General features: G+C 41.8%; 1 protein-coding gene across 2 annotated transcripts in view; it reads right to left on the bottom strand.

Moving 5' to 3' along the window:
• Positions 1-19,573: 19,573 nt before the first annotated feature.
• Positions 19,574-21,900, bottom strand: part of LOC147629057 (uncharacterized) — a 50,319-nt gene continuing 47,992 nt past the window's right edge. For both annotated transcript variants that reach the window (XM_086812288.1, XM_086812289.1), the window contains 2 exons: positions 20,043-20,371; positions 19,574-19,943 (listed from right to left, as the gene is read on the bottom strand). In XM_086812288.1, the coding sequence (XP_086668414.1) occupies positions 19,668-19,943; positions 20,043-20,371 (605 nt within the window). In that variant the 3' untranslated portion in view covers positions 19,574-19,667. The remainder of the gene's footprint in view (positions 19,944-20,042; positions 20,372-21,900) is intronic.

Below are 21,900 nucleotides of genomic sequence, written 5' to 3'. Positions count from 1 at the left end.
TGTCACCATTATTACATCATCATGATTGTATTTTTTTATCTTGCTTTCGTCATCATCATCATCATGGTTGCGTTTTTATGCTGCTTACTGCCATCATCACCAACACCTGTGTTTTTCCTCATCATCATTATTGCTATGTTTTTCTCTTGCATTAATATTGGGGGTTTTCTGTTGCTACTCCCAATTTGTGTATATACAGGTTCCCTGCCTTGGCACCTGAGCCTAAAAAGAGAGCCCAAGTGTCTGTCATTTGGCAACGCTAATAGAAAAGGACATATCTTCATCCACATCACCAAAAGTTTCTATACTTTCAAAAATTTATCTATTTCTAGTTATTAGTCATGGATTCTTTGCCTTGGAAGTCCCCCAAAATTTGAATATTTTAGTCATGGGTTCTCTACTTGGGAAGAACCCAATATTTTGCTTCCTTTTTGCAATGCTTTATCATTATGAACATGATCTGTAAGTCTTTCACAAAGACCATGCTTGTGTTAAGCTTCTAAGCCATGCTTCTTGAGCCTCTGAGCCATGCTCTCTCTGGCCTATGAGTTTGAATCGAGGAACATGTCTTGTTTCTTTGCTAGTGTTGAAGTATAGAGACTATTGAAGGTTTGTCAGGCATTACCTCCATCACCTTTTTGGGGGATTTTTTGCGAATCCATTGGTGTGAACACCTCCTTAGGATGTAAACAGCCCTTATTAAGGTCTTGGTCAAAAGATAACGTTGATGCTTGTAAAAGCATGTACTTGAGTGGTTCCATTACAACAACGAGTATCATTTGAGTTGTGCTACATATCTCTCTTTTAGTCTATCACATCTCTCTCTCTCTCTCTCTCATGGCTTGAACTTCATCACGTTCATTGAATACTCATCTCTCTTTTCCCCACTCGCATCATGGAGACCTTCCACCCTCCATAGCTTACTCTCTGATTCTATGCATACCAACATCAAACTTCAATAGTGCCACATGTTGAGAGGGTTTCTAAAAATACCCCAAGTTTGATTTTCATTAGAGAACTTTTATCTCATAGCAAAGAGAAATGGTAAAGCCTAGACCATAGCAAAGTCTCCTTGGAAAGAGCTTAATGAGGATACATAAGATTATGAACAAGAGGAAGAAGAGGACCAATACACAGTGGATACATAGTAGTAGAGATTAATGTAGAAGATCAGTAAGCGCCACAATAAGAGTTTCATGACTACCTAGTAGAACTAGCCCAATAGATGAACTAGTTTCAAGATTATCTAGTAGAACTAGCCTAATAGATGAACTAGTTTCAAGACTCTCTAGTAGAACTAGCTGAATAGAGAACTAGTTTTAAGACTATCTAGTAGAACTAGTTTCAAGACTATCTAGTAGATGACTTACCTAAATAGTAGAACTAGTTTCAAGACTATCTAGTAGAACTAACATATGACTTGCCCCCAATAGTAGAATTAAGTTGTAAGACTACCTAGTAAACCTAGCCCATTAGATTACTAAAATATAAAGAAGTGATGGTGCAAAAGAAAGAGCCAAAGGCTTTGCCTCTATACAGGACAAGCTATACAAAAAGGGTAGATATCAAACTTCAAAGCTAAGAAGAATCAATTAACATAAAAACCACCTTTACCTAGAAAATAAAAGTACATGTAACTATAGAAATAATTACCATATTTGTAGATTTTGTATGATCTACTACACAATCAAAAGAAAAAGTGGAAACAAGTGAGATTGATTTTGTATAATCTATTACATAATCAAAAGAAAAGTAGAAACAAGCGACAAATTGATTTCTTCCAAGAGAGAGAAATGGAGCACTTGGAGCAAGTAGGAAATCTTTGATTAGAAGGATATGACTACAAGAGTAAGTGCCACTCATAAGAAAAGATCCTCAAAGCCAAGACATTAGAGAATAAAGAAAAAGTGAAAACGTGGGAAAACAAGTATGCATAAGGCAGCTTAGAGTCTATCTCCTATTGCAATACACACATAGTTATGCATAAGGCAGCTTAGAGTCTATTGCAATACACACATAGTTATGAAATGAAAAAATGAATCTGGATAAATAAAATTTGTTAGCTAAGAAAGAGTAAATACTCACAGTTATGAAAAGAAAAAATGAATATAGATAAATAAATTTTGCTAGTTAAGAAAAGAGCAATACAAAGATAAATGCAATGGAAACCAAACCCAACAACTTGGCCACATAACACAATCAAGGAGATAGAGCCACATAATATAATCAAGGAGAGAGAGTCAAGACTATTGTTTTACGAATAAACAAAAACTAGTTGAGGCACCAATTCCTCTATAGATGTTAGCTTGGTCAACGCTTTGACCAAGTCAATTTCCACAACCTTGTGGAGGACTAATTGCTCAAAAACTAGCAAACAAGCAGCACACTTTTGCACAAAAAAAATAATCTTGGATCAACTTTCCATTAGAAGATGGATCGCCTTTTTGTTGGAAGAACGATGGATCATCTTTTCATTGGAAGAAGGAAGGACCAGATTCTGAGATTTTGCGTAGGAGCATGGTATGTAAATATTAGTAGAGTAAAGCTTGGGATGGCACAAGGTATGCCCAAGAATTTTATTAGGGTAATATTTTATTCTTTTAAATTTTTATTTTAGGTTTGTGAGCTCTCTTGCCTCCTTCCCTCTTGTGTGTGCATTTAGCTACTCTTCTTCTTCTTGTAGTTTGCTCTCTCGATGTTTTTATTTTTTGTGGTACTTGTAGCTATCATATGAGCTCTTATCTTGTTGGTTTTACTTGAGCTCATGGTGTGTTTATTTGCGGTTTGAGGCTTTTGTGATTGTGGGAAGCTTAAAGACCTTGGATAAAATATGATTGTATCTCGTGAAGTCAACTTACACATCGTAAGCACGAGTCGGTTTATAAAGTAACTCAATGAGGCACAGATGCTACATCTATAAAGATTCAAGGGATGCTAATCTTCCAAAGCAATGTCAATCTCGGCCAACAAGTACGTTGTTGACCTTGATTTGTCCTTCTCATAAAAGATCTCTTTATCAAGACTTATATCAATCTCAGCAACATGTATGCTACTGAATTTGACTTGCATACTGGCTTTATAGAGGCAAAGAGACCTTTTACGAGAAGGATAGATAGTGCATCTATAATCTCATCATCCACCCCTGTTGTTGGTCTCCTATGGAGATCCTTGATAGATGCTTTGCCATATAGTTCCTCTACTCCAAAGGCAATAGAATCCATTTGGAAATCCTTCCACTTAGGCATGGCTTATTAACCAAACATGATAAAGCCTGAAGATCCACATAGAAGTTGAAATGGTTGGCAATAAGATCATGTTGAAAGTTCTTCATTATACCTACAGCATATCCAATCCCTCTCTCTCAATGCGGTGGTGGAATAGCCTTGCTTAGCACTATTCATCAGCCTTGCAGAAGTAGAAGAAGTACATGGGGTAATCCAAATTATTCTCTCCAAGGTGTGTAAGAATACGCCCAATGATAAACTTTAAAGCATTAATGTGTAAATGAAACTCCACTTCCTAGCTCTATGTTAGTTGAGTGTGGTAGGAGAACGTGTGCATTGTCCAAGGTTTGCCTAAGCTGATCACACTCCTCGATCCACACAAAATCTACCAACAATTTCAATAGTGGTCTTAAAAACAATATAACATTAAATTGAAATGCAAGTCATATCCTACATGTCCCATGAAGATTTGAAGTAGGAAATCTATGATGACAACTATAATCCTAGCTTCACCCATGGTGTTAACCACTCCAGTAAATGTTACATTATGTCCACCCTTTAGCTGAATAGGGATGCTCGCACACTAGTGTGCCATCCTAGTGAATCGGTATCATGGGTGGCCCCGCATTAAATACTAGTTACCTAGTGTTATTGGTATAGCTTGAGACCATGCTTGACATGTATATATTGTTGAGGTGTAACAAGTAGTGCCATGCTTGACAACTATATTGTGGTTAAAGTGAAACAAGTGGACTACGCTAGAAAACTACACACAATTAAAGAGTGGTTTATGCAATTGATGTTCCATGCTAGTTGAAGTGTAACAAGTGAAAATACACACCATGCTAGATTATGTGTATAATGATGCTCTCATTATAGTGTAGCAAGTGGTTAGTGTATGTTGTGTTTGTGCCTATCAACGTTTTACATTGGGATTAATTGTAGAGAAGGCAATTAATTGGAACAACTAATGATGTTTGTGAGATAAGTGATGATCAATGTGCATGTTGCACATGGAGGATCTTGTCTATCTTGGATTATTCTTATTCATATTATTTTGTTGGCCATGTGCCAAATGATTGTACCAAATTTTTATGCATGCTTGTGTGTGGTGTTGCTATATTACTAGCACATATGTTAGTGGTTATTTAACACTTAGTTTGTGAACAAGCTCTAGTGCTTGAGCTATTTTTGTAAAAGTGGAAAAGCAAGCCCAATTTTGTACACACAACTATTATTAGCTCCTCGCGCTAAATCTCAAGATACTCATTTCGTGGAAGTGGGAGCTACACACACGAGGGGGGAGATTGCACCCAATAATGCGTTGATGGTGATGTTGCTCTATTTTTTTTGTTCTACGCTATGCTCTATCTTATCAATTTGATTCAAGTCTATGGTTTAATCCTTGATGTATATGTGAGTTTGATTAATTCTTCAAGAAGTACATGACGTCCCGTGTGACAGTGGTATCAGAGCTATGGATACTTGGACTTGAAGAATAGGGAGAAGCTTACAAAAATCCAAAGGATAAAGAAGATAAAAGCTCAAGAATCCTTGGATAAAGCTTGAATGGTTCATGGAAATTTTGTGGACCCTTCAATGGAGATTTGAATCAAGGGCATAGAGAGATTGTCACCTTTTCCTCAAAAACCACTTCTATGAAGCCCAAAACCACCCTTCTTCTTCCCAAAACCACTTGTATGAATCTTAATCCTCATCATAATCCAACCATATGGATGCAATTAGCATATTGAAGAGATCAGGGGCCTATTCTCACAATTGCTAAGCACTATGTATGCTCAAAACCCATAATAATTGAAGAAAAGCACTTATTGGCTTATTACAGTAGAAAAATCTTTGGATTAAAGCTTAATCAAAGGGGAGAATTAGGTAATTGAATTTTTTTCTTCTCCTTCCTCTCCACCCGATGGCGCAATGATGATTAAGCGAATTTTAGCATAGCTTTTTGCTTCTCCTAGTTGTGCTCCGCACCAGTTCCCAGTAGTGGAGAAGTGATTTTTTTAAAAAGCTTAAACATTAAGCTTTGTAAGCATAAAAGCTTTTTTTCAAAGCCTATACTATCTCTCTGTGCTGGTTGATTATATGGTTAAGCCATAAATCCTTATTTTATTTAGGCTTAAACACACTATAAGCTTATAATACTAACTCTTATCCCCCAAAGCTTTTACAATCCCTCAAGCCTTATAATTTCCCTCCCTCTCTTACAACATATATTAAAAAAGGATTTCCAAGCTCTTCTCCTCAAAGGTTTGCAGCACTATTCTTTCACTAAAGGGGTTTGCAAATCGTCTCATCAAAGTTTTCCATATTGACGAACCAATTGAAGGGGCTTCTTTAACAACTTTTTCGAGATTCCTCCAAGCTTGAAAATTCACGAATTTATTTTACAGTTCAAGGTGATGTTTGAGTGGTGGACTACGTGTAAGTCATGGATTCAAGCACGAGTTGAACAAGCTTCCGACTTATTACAAATTGTGGGTGAAAGCTAAGTATTATTATTTTAGTAAATTTTTATTTCTACATTTAAAATTTGCAACCTTTATCTTTCCACATCTCTCTTTCATCATGAATGCTCTACCCCCAAAACCATTCAAGAGCAAATTCAATCACTCCAAAATCAGATTCTTGTTGAGAAAAAGTTGAGAATGGATCTAGAAGATAAGTTATCCCGCAACAAGAAGAGGAATAGACATGTCACTGATGCATCTTCACACTTCAATGGGGGGACCAAATTCAGAGAACCATGCAAGATACTCTTAAAGCTCATGATTATTTTTCGGGGGAGAAATTCTCTGAGAAGGACAAAATCAAGGCTACCAATCATTTGGTGGACAATGCAGCTTTGGGGTGGAACGTGATTAGAACCAACAAGCACAAACCAAAATCTTTGAAGAGATTTCAGAAACTCATTAAGAAAAATTTCTTACCTTCATTATACAAAGCTAGGGCTAGACAATGATGGTCTATCTTCAGACAGCTTGAGAAAGAGAATATATCCACTTATGTGGATAGATTTTAGCAAACCTTGTTACAAATACAGGTAATTGAGAAATTTCACACCAAGGATCGAAGAAGGATGCTTATAGTATGTTTGAAATCAATAATTTGATCAAAAGTGAACATGTTTCGACCGCATGCTCTTAGCTCAGCTATTTTCTTAGCCTTGATTTGTGAAAAGAAAAATGGATTTTCTAAGGAAGCCATGACACCTCAAACCTCTACATCAAAGTTCTGAAGCCTAAAATAACACAGGTATTGATACCACAGTTGATGTTTCACAACAAGCTAATAAAGATGATTCAAAGAAGTGTTATAGGTGCAACGAGATTGGACATACCGCATCAAATTGTCCATGAAAGTCAAAGTTTATTTCACTTGGATTAAACGTGATCAATGATGATGAAGAAAAATACCCTTATTAATGACGACTAAGGTAACATATTCATTTCATTTGATTATTTTTACAATAATTTTATTTAAGACTTTTTGTAAATTTCAAGGAGGGTTTTTATGCATCAAAAGTATAACTTATGGGAGGAACTAGCCCTTCCATCTTGAACTATGCTTTTTGAATTTTTCACTATGTATTAGTCTTATGGTATGCGACACAAGATTAATCATGTGTGAAGGATTACGATACATACTTATCTCTAGATTTATGTGGGATAATTTCTGTTGGTATGGGACACTAAAATTTATTATGTAGAAGTCCTTGATACAATGTCTCTTTGTCATAATTAGAGAAGATATTTGAATGTATATATTAGAAGATAATGATCTCCTTTACTCGTAATAAGCAAACATGCAACTGAGGTTAGTTTCTTATCCAAGCACGAGGGATGAATGTCCACCCTTTAGCTAAATGGGGACGCTACACGCGAGTGTGCCATCTTAGTGAATTGGTATCGTGGGTAACCCTCATTAAATACTAGCTACCTAGTGTTATTGGTATAGCTTGAGACCAGGCCTAATGGGTGTATGTTATTGGGGTGTAACAAGTAGTGCCATGCTTGATGACTGTATTGTGGTCAAAGTGAAACAAGTGGGCTAACTAGATAATTGCACATGGTTGAAGTATAATAAGTGGCTTATGCAATTGTTGTGCCATGCTAATTGAAGTGTATGTTGTATTTGTGCCTATCAACATTTCATATTGGGATTAATTATAGAGAAGGTAATTAATTAGAATAACTAATGTGTTTTATTATGAGATAGGTGATGAGCAGTGCACGTATCGCATTATTTCATATTATTTTGTTGGCCATATGCCAAATGATTGTACCAATTGTTTATGCATCCTTGTGCATGGCGTTGCTATATTACTAGCACATATGTTAGAAGAGTTTTGGTTATTTAACACTTAGTGTGTAAACAAGCTCTAGTGCTTAAGCTAGTTTTGTAAAAGTGGAAAAGTAAGCTCAATTTTGTGCGCACAACTATTATTAGCTACTTGGACTATATTTGAATACAAATCTCAAAATACTCATGTCGTGGAAGTGGGCGCTACACGCATGAGGGGGGAGATTGCACCCAATAGTGTGTTGATGGTGATCCCTTATATAGATATGGGCCTACTTAAACATGGCACTAGAAAGTGGCCTTACTATAGGCTTACTTTGCTAACACAACGTTGGAACACATATAGTGGCCCTACACAATGGGCTTCTTGCATCATCCTAACTTTTATAAAGCGTTCTTCCATCCCTTTTGTATATATGGGCCTACTTAAACATGGCACTAGAAAGTGGCCTTACTATAGGCTTACTTTGCAAACACAATGTTGGAACACATATAGTGGCCCTACACAATGGGCTTACTTTGTAAACATAGCACTGGAACATATAAAGTGGCCTTACAATGGGCTTACTTTGTAAACATAGCGTTGGAACATATAAAGTGGCCTTACTGCTGTGAGCTTAATATGGTGGGGAGGTCCAATACTTCATTTATATGCTTATTCTAGGCTAGATTAGTGAGCCATAGACTATTTTTAGTCATGACCAACCTATTGTGAACACTAACCTATTGTATATTGGTAACTTTGACATTAAGTAGTGGAACAAGTCATTCCCCTTGTATAATACAATTTGTGTGAGCTCTCTTCCTTACTCTCTTGCGTGCATTTAGTTGGTCCATGCTCTATTGATAGAATCTTGCATGGTTCTATGTGCCGTAGGCTCTCTGCTTGCTTGAGTTTCCTCTCTTTTGTGCCTCTTGCTTGAGGCTAAGTGTAGGAATCTTCCTTGTCTCCATAAGGCAGCTTACTTGTCCTCCACACTACTCATTATCACTTGGAGCTCTCTGATGTGACAACGGAGTGGTGATTTGGATGATGCACTAGCAAACCCGTAATTGGAAAGCTGATTTGGTAGCTCTTTGGTGAAGTCCCCACAACACATGATTTGACAAGGTAAGCAACCAGTGTAAACATATATGGCATTGTTGTCGAGGACTACTCTTAGGGTAGCTTAACTCTAAATCTATTACTGTTCTAAGCTATTGGGAGAACCCAATATTCTTTCATGTTGACTAGGAGGCCACACTCCAAAAACAACTAGTTTTTTAGTCTTAGATGAGTGTGTTGTTGGTATTTCCAATCGTGTTTGCACCATAATAGTACATTTCATATTTTGAGTCTCAAATAAGTGTGTTGTTTATGTTTTCAATCTTGTTTGCACTACATTAGTTCATTTCAGTTTGCAAGTTTGGAAGGGTGAAAACCATAGTTTTCTTAGTTTCATTGCATAACTTCCTTACTTGTTAGCTTGGATTCCTTGCATTGGGTTGAGGGATAGATAAATCCATGTGATTAGCACTGAGAGGCACTCTAGAAACACGTGTTAATAGCTCCAAATCATGTGTGGAAGTTTAATTTTTGTGCTTTTTAATTTAATGCATTGCACTGCATTAAGAAGAGAAAACCCACAAAAAAAAAATCATTTAAAAAAACTAGTATATGCATCCATTTTTTCCACCCACCACTTCATTAGGATTAGGAATCTTAGACATCCCCTAAACAATCTAAAAGACCAACTACAAACCCATGCATAGAACTTAGAAACTACCCTTTGCTTAGGTAATGAGTAAAGCTATCAAAACCACTAAGTTCACCATCACTTACCCTGAGAAAACTTGCTAATCTTGTCCTAGGGCCGTCCAAACCGTGTACATTTTTCACCAAGCCATATGTTGGAAAATCTTTTCACACTAATTTTCTATCATTGTCATAATTCCTCATGGCAAATCTTGTCCTTGCCCAAAAAAGAAGAAGCAATAAAGCACAATAATTTTCCAATCAACTTGCATGAAAGACACCATGAAGCCATGGGACAACCATGCCTCCTTGGACCACTGAACCTGTGTCTTTAACATTGATATATATATGGCCAACCAATCTTCACAGCGTTTATAACTAAATATTTGTTGATCAAGCCTTTGTTTGCTAGGAGACCACCTTAGTGTGAGTTAGTTGGTGTAATAACATATTTATAAAGAGCCTTAAGTGTGTAATAGGCTTAAGAAAGCTACCGATCACTCCAGCATCTATGCATCTCAGAGGAAAAACTGGCCCAGACCAGAAGTGCTCATGTCACCAAAACCCAAAGGAAATGATGTTTAAGTCCATTATATCTTTCAATATCAAGGGAATTACAGAACCCAATAAAGCTTTTTCAGGAACAATTATCTACAGATTGTCTTTGCCTCCAAGAGGTCAAAGCCTATGGTCCTAACCTTAAGGCCAACCTCGAGAAGATTTCAAAGGATCTCATATGGTTTTGTACTGACCATAGTCAGGGCAGTGGAGGCACTGCCATGGGAATCCACAAGAAGTGGAATAGCTCCATCAAAGGTACTGCGGTTGATTCCTCCAATAAATGGATTGCTGTCAAGATGGTAACAGATTCTGTGTGGTATTTAGTCTCTTTGTATGCCTCTGGATCAGCTAGCTCTTCTCCAGTTGGATCTCCCAATCATCCTTGTGGGGGACTTCAATATGGTTGAATACCAACATGATAGAATGTTTGGTTTGGGTCTTACATTAAAGGGTCAAGAGCGTCAAGAATGTATGTCTTGTAAAGGCTTTCATGACCTGATAGATATAGCGACTAGCCCAGACTTCACATGGTCAAATGGCAGAGCTGATTCTCACCTGAGGAAAGCTAGGTTGGGTGGTTCCATGCCGACCCTTCCCTGTTCCATCTCCCTATTGTGCAAGAAGAAATCCAGGTTATTTTCTTCATGGCTTTTCACTCCCAGCTTCCACCTGCTCGAGCTTGGTCCCAAGTAGTCAAACAAACCCAACGTTTTCTAAGACAGACCAAATCCCATAGGGATAGATATAGGTCTGCCAGGAAGAAGGCCAGTCTCAGAAACTGCTAAACAAGAAGCTTGTGCTAAAATAGCTAGATGTCGGAGCAAAACAGTTCCCCCTCCTTTGGCTGTCTTACTTGAAAGGGATATAACTAAGGAGGAACTTACCATAGACTCTCTCAAGAATGGAAAGAGCCCTGGACTGATTGTCTTTCTAGTGAATTTTTCAAATGCTTTAAAAAGATTTTGATTCCTTATCAGATTCTGGTTTGGCAGGAATCTCTCTGCTTTGGTGGTCTCCCTCACCAAGTCAACTTGGGTGTTATCAAGCTAATTCACAAAAGAAGAACCAAAGACAAAATCAGTAAAAAACTGGACGCCCATCACAATGCTCTCTATTGATTACAAAATTCTTGCAAAAGCCCTTGCAATTCATCTTACTAACAACCTCAATGCTTGGATTAGAAGTGAACAGAAAGGTTTCGTCAAGGGGAGGTTCATTCTGGATGCCATTATTGACCTTTGGGAGGGATTTGAACATGCTTGAAGTTCTAATCAAGACTTCATCTTCTTCAAAATTGACTTTGACAAAGCTTATGATAGGTTGGAATGGGATTTTGTACTGCAATCTGTCCAGGATATGGGTATAGGGCCAAGGTTTATTAAAGTTGTTCATACCCTATTTGGGAATGCCAGTGCGAGGGTGGCAGTTAACAGATGTTTTCCTAGATTTGGCATCAATGCTAGAAATGAATCCCAAGAAGTTAGCTTTTCACTATCTTCTTCAGGAAGGGGATATTGTCCTTGATGCACGGGGCAAGTATCAGGTAAAGCCGGATCTGGGGTTGGCTGAACCTCATCGGTGGTTGCTGAGGAAACTTCAAGATATTCTTCTCGAGAGAGAAAGATGGCTCCTGTTCCGGAACTGCCTATAGTTCGAGGCGGAGACATGCATTCTTTTAGGGAGGCGATGGCTCGGAAGATGTCTCAGAAGGAGCACAATGAACGGAAGATGCAAGCTCCTCTAGTGGAAGATGGACCAACGGGTTGTTCCAAGCCTGATTGTTTTGGGAGCCAATGTTTCTACCACAAAAAGAACGAAGTTTCGGAGGAAACTTAGACACTATTTTAGGAGTTGAAAATTTTGGTTTTCTCCTCGATATTTATGGGATATTGTCCCATAAATTTTGATTGTACATAAAAATATTAGCGATAGGCTTTTTATCGAGATGAGTATTTATGTTTAATGTTTTTCTTTTGCCAATATTTGGAATTTTGTACATGTTGAACTCCCTTGTTTGCGCAAGTGGAGCGTATTTCTCATGTCTATCTTGAGATGTGTTTCAGGAAAAGCTCTTTTTTGAAAGGCGTTTTCGTTGAAAAACATTGTGACCTGTGGGAAGGCACCACTAGAAGGCACCACTATTTATTTATTTATTTTTTCAAAAAAAGACTTCTATTAAGTATGAAAAAAACATACAACAATCACAGCTATAAGCCAAAAAAGAATAGAATCACCCCAATATGTAAGGTGATTTCAACCACTGAGGAGCATCATGATGCCATGTAAGACCTGTGGTACTAGAGGAAAAGAAGATGCCATGGTCCCACTCCCGCATAAATATCACGTGCTTCGCCTGCGCAGAACGAGAGGGCCCCTGAATGCGAGCCCAAGTAGCCATAAGAGTATGGATGATATCACCCCATATAGTACTAATGCACTGAGACCCAAAAATCTGGACACCCTCAATAGCCTCCGTGCATCTAGCTGTCCAGATTTGCCATGCTGTAATACTGGCAACAATCTCCCAACTGGTGTCAATCCTCTGTCTGGGGGGTGTATAATCAGAGTGAGGAACATCCTGCAATAAACCATGCTGGGCAATACCTCTACGAATGAAAATAGCAAAATCTGTACCATTGCCCTCATAAAAAAGCTGTGGACCGGATTGGGAGAGCCAAGCAATTGTCCCCCAAGTCACATGCATGGCTCGGCCACTCAATTTGCCCATAAGTTGGGCTACATAACCCCAAATCTGCTGTGCAGTGTTGCATCCCCATAAACAATGTTGTACAGTCTCAGAATCTGCCGAACACCTAGGACAGGAAGGTGCTACACTGAAAACCGATCTCCAATGATTGTGGGGAGACCACCATGTAAGAATAACCAAAAGAAATGAGAGATCTGACTCCTTCTATATGAGTGCCAAAGTCTATGCCAATATCTGTGTTGTATCACTGGAGAAATATCATAGCTCTCCCAATGAGGCCTGAGAGTAGGGATCCTATCTGTCGAGTGAGGAGAAGCCTGGCATTCCGGATGGTGAAACTAAAAAAAGGAAGGCTTTTCAAAGGATCGAAGGCATCAATCCACTCCCACTCTCCTGGATCCCACTAAAGATATATGATAGGACTGCCACCATATAACCACAAACACCAAGAGCCATGAGTCACTATCTGAGGAGAAGGGTCAATGAACCAATGCTTCCCCGAACGATCAACAATTCTCATTGGACTAAGCCTAGTATCTGGGATGATCTCCTCCATACTACATCTCCTCAATCTCCCTCCGGGCATGATAGAGTAAATGATGCAATCTGTAGCCTCCTGGCCTGGGAGAGCAATGACCTACAGAGGTATGCCTATCCTCAAAAAAACTCCCAGCCAACTCGGATGATAGTCTCCGTGAAAGGTCCCAAAAAACCACTCATGCGGAATAGCTGCATCAATCTGATCAATACGAATGCGAGAGCCCCTAAGATGCTGAATGGATGTAGCTCTCCGATCCTCCGGAAGACTCTTAAAGGTCTTCCAAGCAAGAACTGTGTATGCACATCTCTCCCATCCTGACCACTGCATATAACGAGATGCACCGAGTGGCCGACCAGCCTCATCCCTAATGAGCTCGTTCCACATAATAGGTTGTCGGTCAGTCTCATCCAAAGACCTAGGAAGCCTTTGTCACAAAAAAGATCTCATGCTTCTCCATGCTCTGACAATGGCTGCAATAAGAGGGGAAGATGGTGCCCTGATATCAGCCTCTGTGAACAAAAAACGGGTGCTCGGCATCCAATCTCTCCTGACCCTGGGTGTACACCCGAAAATCTGAGACAAGAAAAAATCCTTCCAAGGCTCAGTGCCTGGTAGGAAACCTCTGACCACAAGTTTACACTGAACATCCGGATCGATAATATTCAAGCCCCCCTCTCGTTTGGGCTGAATAACTATGAGCCTTACCCACGCACGAATGTCTGAGGTGCCATCCAAACCCAACCAGAGAAAATTGCGGATCAATCTCCGCAATTGGCCAATGCACGCACGAGAGAAGCACCAACAAGAGGCAATAAACCAAGCTGAGGCAAGCAATACCTGATTAGCCACCAAAGCTCTGGAAGCTAAATCTAATCTCTTGGAGCTCCAATGGAGGAGCTTCTTCCGGATACTCATAAGTACCAGAGCAAACTGCTGTCCAAGAGAAATATCAATCCCAACTTGGCATCCCAAATATCTAGTAGTGCATCCTCTGCTGATCCAAGTAAAACCAAGCTCTGCACCCCAAGCAACTCTCGGTGAATCACTAACCCAAAAACCAATAGATTTGTGCCAATTAATGAGTGCCCCTACTGCCAAACAGAACTCATCTAGTGCTACCCAAAAGGAACATAAGCATATATGTGAAGCCTCCAAGAACATGGCTGTGTCATCAGCTAACTCAGAGTCAACCAATTCCTCTTGACTACGAAGAGGCAACCTCAACCCCGAAATACCAGCAGTGGAGCGGAGAAAGATGCTCATGGCCTCTGCAACTATGATATATAATAATGGGGCTAAAGGGCAGCCCTGCCGTACTGAGCGAGAAATCTGAAACCGCTCCTCTCTATCACCGCAAGCGAGTACTATATTGTGGGCATCATCACGATACATGCATGAAACTCCCTTGATCCATCTCTGAGAGAAGCCCATATGGCTAAGAGTACCCTCAAGGAAGTCCCAATCCACTCTATCATAGGCCTTCTAGAAATCCAAGAGCAAAATGGCTAAGGGCTGATTGCTCGCTTTAGCCCATTCGACGGCCTCCCAAAACAAGAAAATGTTATCAAAGATGCTCCTGTCGTGTAAGAATCCATTCTGAGTATCATTAATGACATCCTGCAACATTGGCTACAATTTGATGCTCACTGCCTTAGCAAGAATCTTGTAGGTAGTCCCAAGTAAGGTGATAGGTCTCCACTGGCCAATCAATGTCTTATCCCCACTCTTAGGAATAAGATAAATAAGCCCCTCAGTGAGAGAAGAAGGCATAGAACTTGTGTCCCACATCTCCTGCAGAGCCGATGTGATCTCAGCCCCAATCTCATCCCAAAAGTGATGAAAAAAATAGGGGAGGCCATCCTCCCCTAGACGCTTACCATGAGGTAAGGCATGAAGAGTATGACTGAACTCCTGCATAGAAAAAGGGGCATCCAGAGCGGCACACATCTCCTCAGTGATCAAATGTGGCAATGCATTCCAAACCTTCCTCTGTGCCCTATGTCTCAAATCAGAGTGCGACTCAGCACTAAGAAGCTGGCGATAGAAATCAGTGGCAATCTGTCTAACCATAAGAGGATCTGAGTGAAGAGTGCCATGTGAATCCTACAACAGCGTGACACTATCTCTGGCATGAGATGGGCCGTGAGTAGCAAAGAAATGTTTGTTACATGTGCCACCCATCTGTGTCCAAAAGGATTTCTGGGCATGGAAACAGTACTCCGCGCGCTGCTCAAGAGAGTGATTAAGTTTTGCCCTAACAATACATAAAGAATCTGCAACCCATTGAGCATGAGGATGTTTCTCGTGCTCTTTCTGCAAGGCAACCAATCTACGTCTAATAGCCCTTTCTAAATCCAAGGCCTCTTGCCTCTTATTAGACAGGGCACATGTGTGATAAAAGTCACTAATATCACAGAGAGCAGAGGCCAGGCTTTGAGAGGCCTGTGAGAAATCATGAGATCTCCAAATATCAAGCATATGACGCGATAGCTTTGCATTTGAAAACAAATGATCAAGGATGCATACATGGGGTGCTGATCCATGGCAATTCGGATCTCTAATACATAAAACCACTGGGCAATGATCCGATTTAGAGGTGCCTGTAGCAATAAAAGTATGCCCACCTCTGTCAAGCACCCAATCATTCACATAAAATCTATCTAACCGTGCATAAATACATCCTGCATCTCTTCTCCTGTTAGACCATGAATAAAGAAGAGTGGATGGACTCCTCAAAATGTCATCCTCATGCCAACAATCTTTCCCATGAATGGAGAGTATAAACCTCTCCCAAGACGCTCTTTCAAGAGGATGCACCAAGCCCTCATATCCACCTCTTTTATCCGTTGGCATCTCAACCATGTTAAAATCCCCACCAATAATCCAATGGTCGGCAAGAGGCATCAGTGTAGTGAGAGATTTCCAAAAGGCAATTCTCTCACCTCTATGGTTAGCAGCATAGAGGTTGAGAATACCAATGCCTGTAGTACCCTGCATAAGAAGGATCCACTACGCTCTCGCAGGCAAAATGACACCATGTCCAATGATGCAAGGCAAGATCAAAGCTAAACAGAGATACAAAAACCACCCTTGGTACCAACAGCTGGTGACCAAAAGGTGTGTCCCGAGAGAAGCTTTCCTGATCTCCCACACTGGCTAGCATCCAATTTATGCTCTTGCAAGAGCAATACATCCATAGGTCCACCTGTGACTGCACAATGAAGCTGGGTTTTTACAATTTGTTTCCGCCCACACGGAAAAAAACCCCCAATACCCTAAATGTTCCAAGAAACAATCCTCATAAGGACTCAGAGTAGGAACAACTAGAACTCGTGGTCGACAAAGGATCCCCTTTAGAGACGGAAGTACGTCTCGCATAGGTAAGGGAGGGAAAATCTGACGATGTAAACCTTACCTCTCTCTCCCACTCCGGGGAAAAGCTAGGGCTAGTTCTCAAAACTCGAGAGGTACCATGACAATGCGAATGCGCAACATCATCCTCAAGGGTACAATCATCCTGAAACTGTAATGCAACATCCTCCTATGAAGGATCCAGATCATGTGCCTGCAAAGCCTCATCCTCCAAAGAAGGATCAACATCCTATGAGGAGGCAAGAGCTGCATAGGGGTTAGGGTGCTCCACAAGGGGTGTGGGTGAAGGGGTAGGTACGAGGGTCCGAGGGTGCCTTCCATCCCTAACCACAACCCAACGCTGTGTTGTCTGTTGGGGCAAAGGAGCAATTGGAGTCTCGACAACTGCAGAAGGCCTCTGATGGGCAGGACCACGCCGCCTCTTGGCATGGCCCCTCGATCTGGGACAATCTCTAGCAATGTGACCCTGTCGTCGACGACAAATCCGGCAGTGGTCAGGTCTGCCTGCAATCTCCACCCTCTGGCGGAAATGAGATCCGTCAGGTCTTTGAAGCATAACATGATCATCAATAATCGATGGATCAGGAACAAGCACAAGGACCCGGGGTACACCATCAAGAGTGGCGGTAACGGCCGCGGAAGCTGAGGTGGGAGAGCTCGGAAGGACTGGTACCTCTAGAACCTGGTCAAAGGATGCCCCTATGGAAGCTAAAAGCTTCCAATAGGACCGAGGAAGTGTAGGGAGCCGTAGTGAGACCGGGGTAAGGCGCTGATCCTTCGCCACTGGATCAAAGCCCACCTAGTATCTGAAAGAAGAAAATCTTCCTAGGACCAAGAAGGAAGGGGTTGCAAGCCAAAACTTGAGAAGTAGCTTCTAAAGAATGAAAGTCCACCTGGAAGAAGCCTCCACCAAGCAAATGAGTATCTTGGAAGTGCACAATCAGCTCCGAAGGGAGAGCTGCTAGAAGCCATTCACGGGCCTGCGAAAACGAGAGGGGTGGGAACCATAAACTCTCGCAACAAGGGTGGTCTTGACCTCAAGGTCAATGTCGTGCTGAAGATAGGTGAGCTCGACTTGTGAAAAATTGATGATTCTCCTGGCTAGTGGGGGTGACGAAAGATTGGCTGGGGCGGCAGAAGAAGCCATAAAGCCAATAAAAAAAAAGTGGGCGGCCGACTTGAATCCAGATAAAATTGCTGCTGAAAAAGAGGCGGGTGCAAAAGAAGGCGGGCAAAGGCGGGAGAAGAAGGGTGGGAGCAGTCGGGGTAGCAAAGGCAGTGGGGCAGGCGGGGGCAGCAGAGGGGCAGGCGGGACAGGACAAAGCAGCGCAGGCTCCTCCTGGCACGGTTTTTGCTCTTCCGAAGGCACCACTATTGCCCTGAGGTGGGTTCCTAGAATGCACGTTCTTCTTCTTCTTTTTAGGCTCAGAAGGGGCTCTCATAAATTCAGCAAACTTCTCACTTTGTGTGAGCTACATGAGCACATCCACTGCCCCTGCCAAAAGGGCTTTGAATTGGGCATCATCTTCCTCTTTACTTGGCATATCTTCTGGCTACGTTACATCCTCATAACGTGCATCTTTTGTAGCCTATTCTCCTGCAAGTACATCCTCAGATTTAGTCCTCTCAGGAGTGGTCTCCTGCTCTTCCTCATCATCATAGTCACAGTCATCCTCATAGTCTGACATCTTGCTGAAATTTTCAGCAACGACTTTCCTCAAGACAACCACAAGCTTACCCCCTTAAGAAAGTTGGTGATGGGTCCCGGCAACAGAACCTTGAAACCGGCCTCTGGTAGAAACAAAAGTGCGGTAGACTACCAGTCACCCAAACACAGTTGTAATCCAGCAAATAAGACAAATAAAAGGGAGCTAGAGTGCTCCTACACGTAGAGACACTTGTTGGCCACCCCTTTCGGTATTTCTTTATTCACATTCAATGGAAGAGTTTAATTGGATACATCATGGCCATTCATGGCTTATTCATATGCATGACCAAACTGCCAGTCCTCTGGACCTCTTAGCATAGAGGGAGGGTTCACACAGCCCTGTGCCCCAAAACACTACACTATTATTCACCTCTAATCAGCCAAGATAGTACATCCACGAGGCCTTGAATACGCCTCTAACTGACCCATGCACATAGCCAGAAACACAGCCATACATCAGCCCGTAAACTCTTCCCAAGAAACATGCCAAAATTTACTCCTGTTTCTGCCCTCTTAGGCTGCAAATCCCTCCTCTCACAAGGGACCAGGAGAGACACTCCTGGACAACCCACGAGCCAGAAGAAAGAGGAGTTTGAACCCGTGTGCATCTGACACCGCCCACAAGCCTGTAAAAAGAGATAGAGAGAAAGAGACAATAGACGGCTGTCTTTTCTCCGCAACACTCCTCTTCTCTGTTTCTCCTACAACCTGTCACCCTCCACAAAAGAGAGAAAGAGAGAAAGAAAGTGCAGTCTGTCCCTGTGCTTCTCTGCACCTCAGTCCACGTGTAGTTCAGTCCTATGTTTCTCCAACTGATCATGTTCAAGTTTGTGAGTTATTAAATTCTGTCCTCCAGTAGGAAAGCAGCAGATAGTGCAGAGGGCATGATCATATTAAATATCCTTCAAGCCATGTTCAAAGATAACCTGTGTATGGAGTACTATGGACTACTGCATGTAGGTGACTAGGCTTTTTGATGTACTGAAACTGGTCACCTCCAATGTCCAAGACAAAGGCCCAAGATCATAATGAACTATCTTGTAGCCTCCAACATGAAGAACACAGGTAAGGCCTCCTGCCTTAGGCCAAGAGAGAGAAAGGGAGGGGGGGAACGGAGGGGAGGGGCTGGGGGTGGGGGTGGGGGGGGGAGTGTGAGGCCGGCCTTGGTTTTATGTAATATAAGGTGATCATCTTATAAGAGAAAAAGAGAGGATAGATACTAAGGTAGAGAGCGGTGCTGTGTGTGTGAGTGGTTAAGGCCATAAAAAAATTTGGTACAAAAGCACGATTAATCATTTATCTGGATGTTGTTGTGGACTGAAAGCTACAATGGCAATACAACAAGACACAGAAGGGTGTGTGTATGCTGTTGATACTGAGCTTCTGACGAGGGCAAAGCTTTATCAAAGTGTCAAATTGCCTGACAAGGCTATATTACACAACTCTTCCTGCTTCATAACATTCAGACCTTTACAAGTCACTTAATGAAATGCATGCAGTTAAGCAGCTGCAACTGCAGGTTTGCTTCCTGCTAGCTTCTGCAATAGCATCTCAGAGTAATCTGGGGAGTAGTACTGCACAATCTCAATAGGGTAGTAGGTGTTAATGTGGTCCACACATTCTTTCAATTCACTCCCTGGCTCAAGAGGTAGTCGCTGCAGCTTTTCAAAACCTCCCGATGTCACAAAGTTAGTCCTTGCATCCGGATCATTTAAAAGAACCTTGGCCAACTGAGTAACAACAAACTTTAAAATATCTTCGGGTAATCTTGGACCCTGAAAACCAAGACAAACACTTAGAAACCATTTAAATATTATAACATACAAATTACAAATAACCATAACAATGGAATATCATGTATTGCAATCACTTACTTGCAGCAACGAGTCTAGGGCGGGAAGATGAGTAAGGTGATCAATCATTGCTTTGAGTGCTCTTTTGCATTTGTTTTGCAAGTCTTCACTGCTGCTAGGAGAAAGAAATGTCGAAACTAGTTTTGGAAGAACACCAGCCTTGACGGTCGCTAAAGCATGAGGAGGGCTGTGTCTTCCAATCTGTCCTAGAGACCATGCACTAGCACTCTTTATGTGATCCTCCTGCTCATTACTTAGTGCATCAAGAAGAGGAGGTATTCCATTCAATCTTATGATGATATTTGCCAGGGTCTCATCAAATGCTGCAATATATCCAAGCGCCATGATACCTGTCACCAGTCCAGAACGCATGTCTCTCTCTCATGGATCACGTGTTATCTTTGGTCTCATAGATGTTGGGTCCATTAATATAATCTCTCTCTCTCTCAAAATGCCGCTCACTGCTGTAACTGATCTCTTTTGCTCACCATGGCTGCTGGCCACTGTCGCCCAAATTGCTTACAACCCATCTTGCACCCGCTTTGCCCATTGCTGCAGACCAGCATACACTCCTCCCCCCTTCCCCTTACTTTTAAGGCTTTGATTTCTGCTCTGATTTTTTTTTTTTTCAGAAAGAGACTTCTATTAAGTATGAGAAAAACATACAACAATCACAGCTATAAGCTGGAAGAGAATAGAATCAATCTTGTGTAGGCTCCAATTGTTGGAGACTATAGTGATGGACATTGTGTCATTGAGGGGGGGGGGGGGGGGGGGGGAGGGGGGGTGTGCACCTTTGATTCTTGTTCTGGGACTTTTTGCTCTTTTTAGCCACTAGTTTGCTTTTAACGCAATCCAAGGCCAATCCAGACATTATCTTTGCTAGCCCTAGCCTCTTGGGTGTTAGCACTTTCATCCCCAGTTTCTGCTCTGTATGGTGCCCATTTGGTCCCCTTTTGCATGGCCCTTGTTTGTGGGCTGGCCACCCCTTTTTTAGTATTTTTCTGGGATTTTTCCCAGCCTTTCTGGCATTTTTCTAGGGAGCCATGTCCAACAGCTCCAGTCGGCCTGTTTTCATGCTCCAGTCGGCCAGCTCTTCCCCACTATAAATAGTGGGTGCTGGCCTCTCATTTTTCATAGAGTCTTGTAGTTATTTGCTCCCTCACTTATGAGACTATCACTGTCTCTTGCTTGGGACTGTTTTGGTTCAGTATATTCAGCATAGTTTGCTCCATATCTCTCTCTCTCTTGCACTCTCTGTTCAGCACATTCTAGTGCCACTCTGCTTCCGCTCTGTGCACTCTTTCATGGTATCATCGCTCTAGGTTAGCAACCTTTCTGCTGCCCCAGTTCAGCCCTGTTTTCAGCACTTCTCCTCTGCGTTTTCTTCCAGATCCATAGCTTTTTGCTGCTGCGTTTTCTGGACAGCACTCTGCTGGTCGGTTCCTCTTCAGATTGGCTTCACCGATTCAGCCGTCTGGCTCTTGGAGATCAGTGTTTCATTGCCCACTTGGAGATTGGACTGCAGGCGGCCTGTTTTCTACAGGACAGCACTTCTTCATTGCTGCGTTTTTCCTCTCCAGTGGTTCTTTCCCTTTGCAGAGGGGGCTTGTGGTGTTGCAGGCTTTGGTGGCACACTTGGTACCTGTGGAGGACACCTTTTTCAGAGATTGTGCATTTCTTGAGATTGAGCCCAAGCTCTTGTGATGGCTGCTCCCACTTCTCTTCATATGTTTGCAGAGTCTGCCAAGTTGGATGGTTCCAACTACACCCTATGGAAGGTGAAGGTGAAATCGGCCTTGCGTGGCGTGGATCTCTGGGATTGGCTTGTTACACCAGCCAATGCCACCCCTCCCACCCTTGCTTCCGGTGGTGTGAC

The sequence above is a fragment of the Cibotium barometz genome, chromosome 18 (assembly GCF_041138505.1).
Source record: "Cibotium barometz isolate CiBa-2024 chromosome 18, ASM4113850v1, whole genome shotgun sequence".
Classification (NCBI taxonomy): domain Eukaryota; kingdom Viridiplantae; phylum Streptophyta; class Polypodiopsida; order Cyatheales; family Cibotiaceae; genus Cibotium; species Cibotium barometz.
Note: the sequence above shows the minus strand (reverse complement) of the source record. Positions and strands in the feature narration are given on the sequence as shown.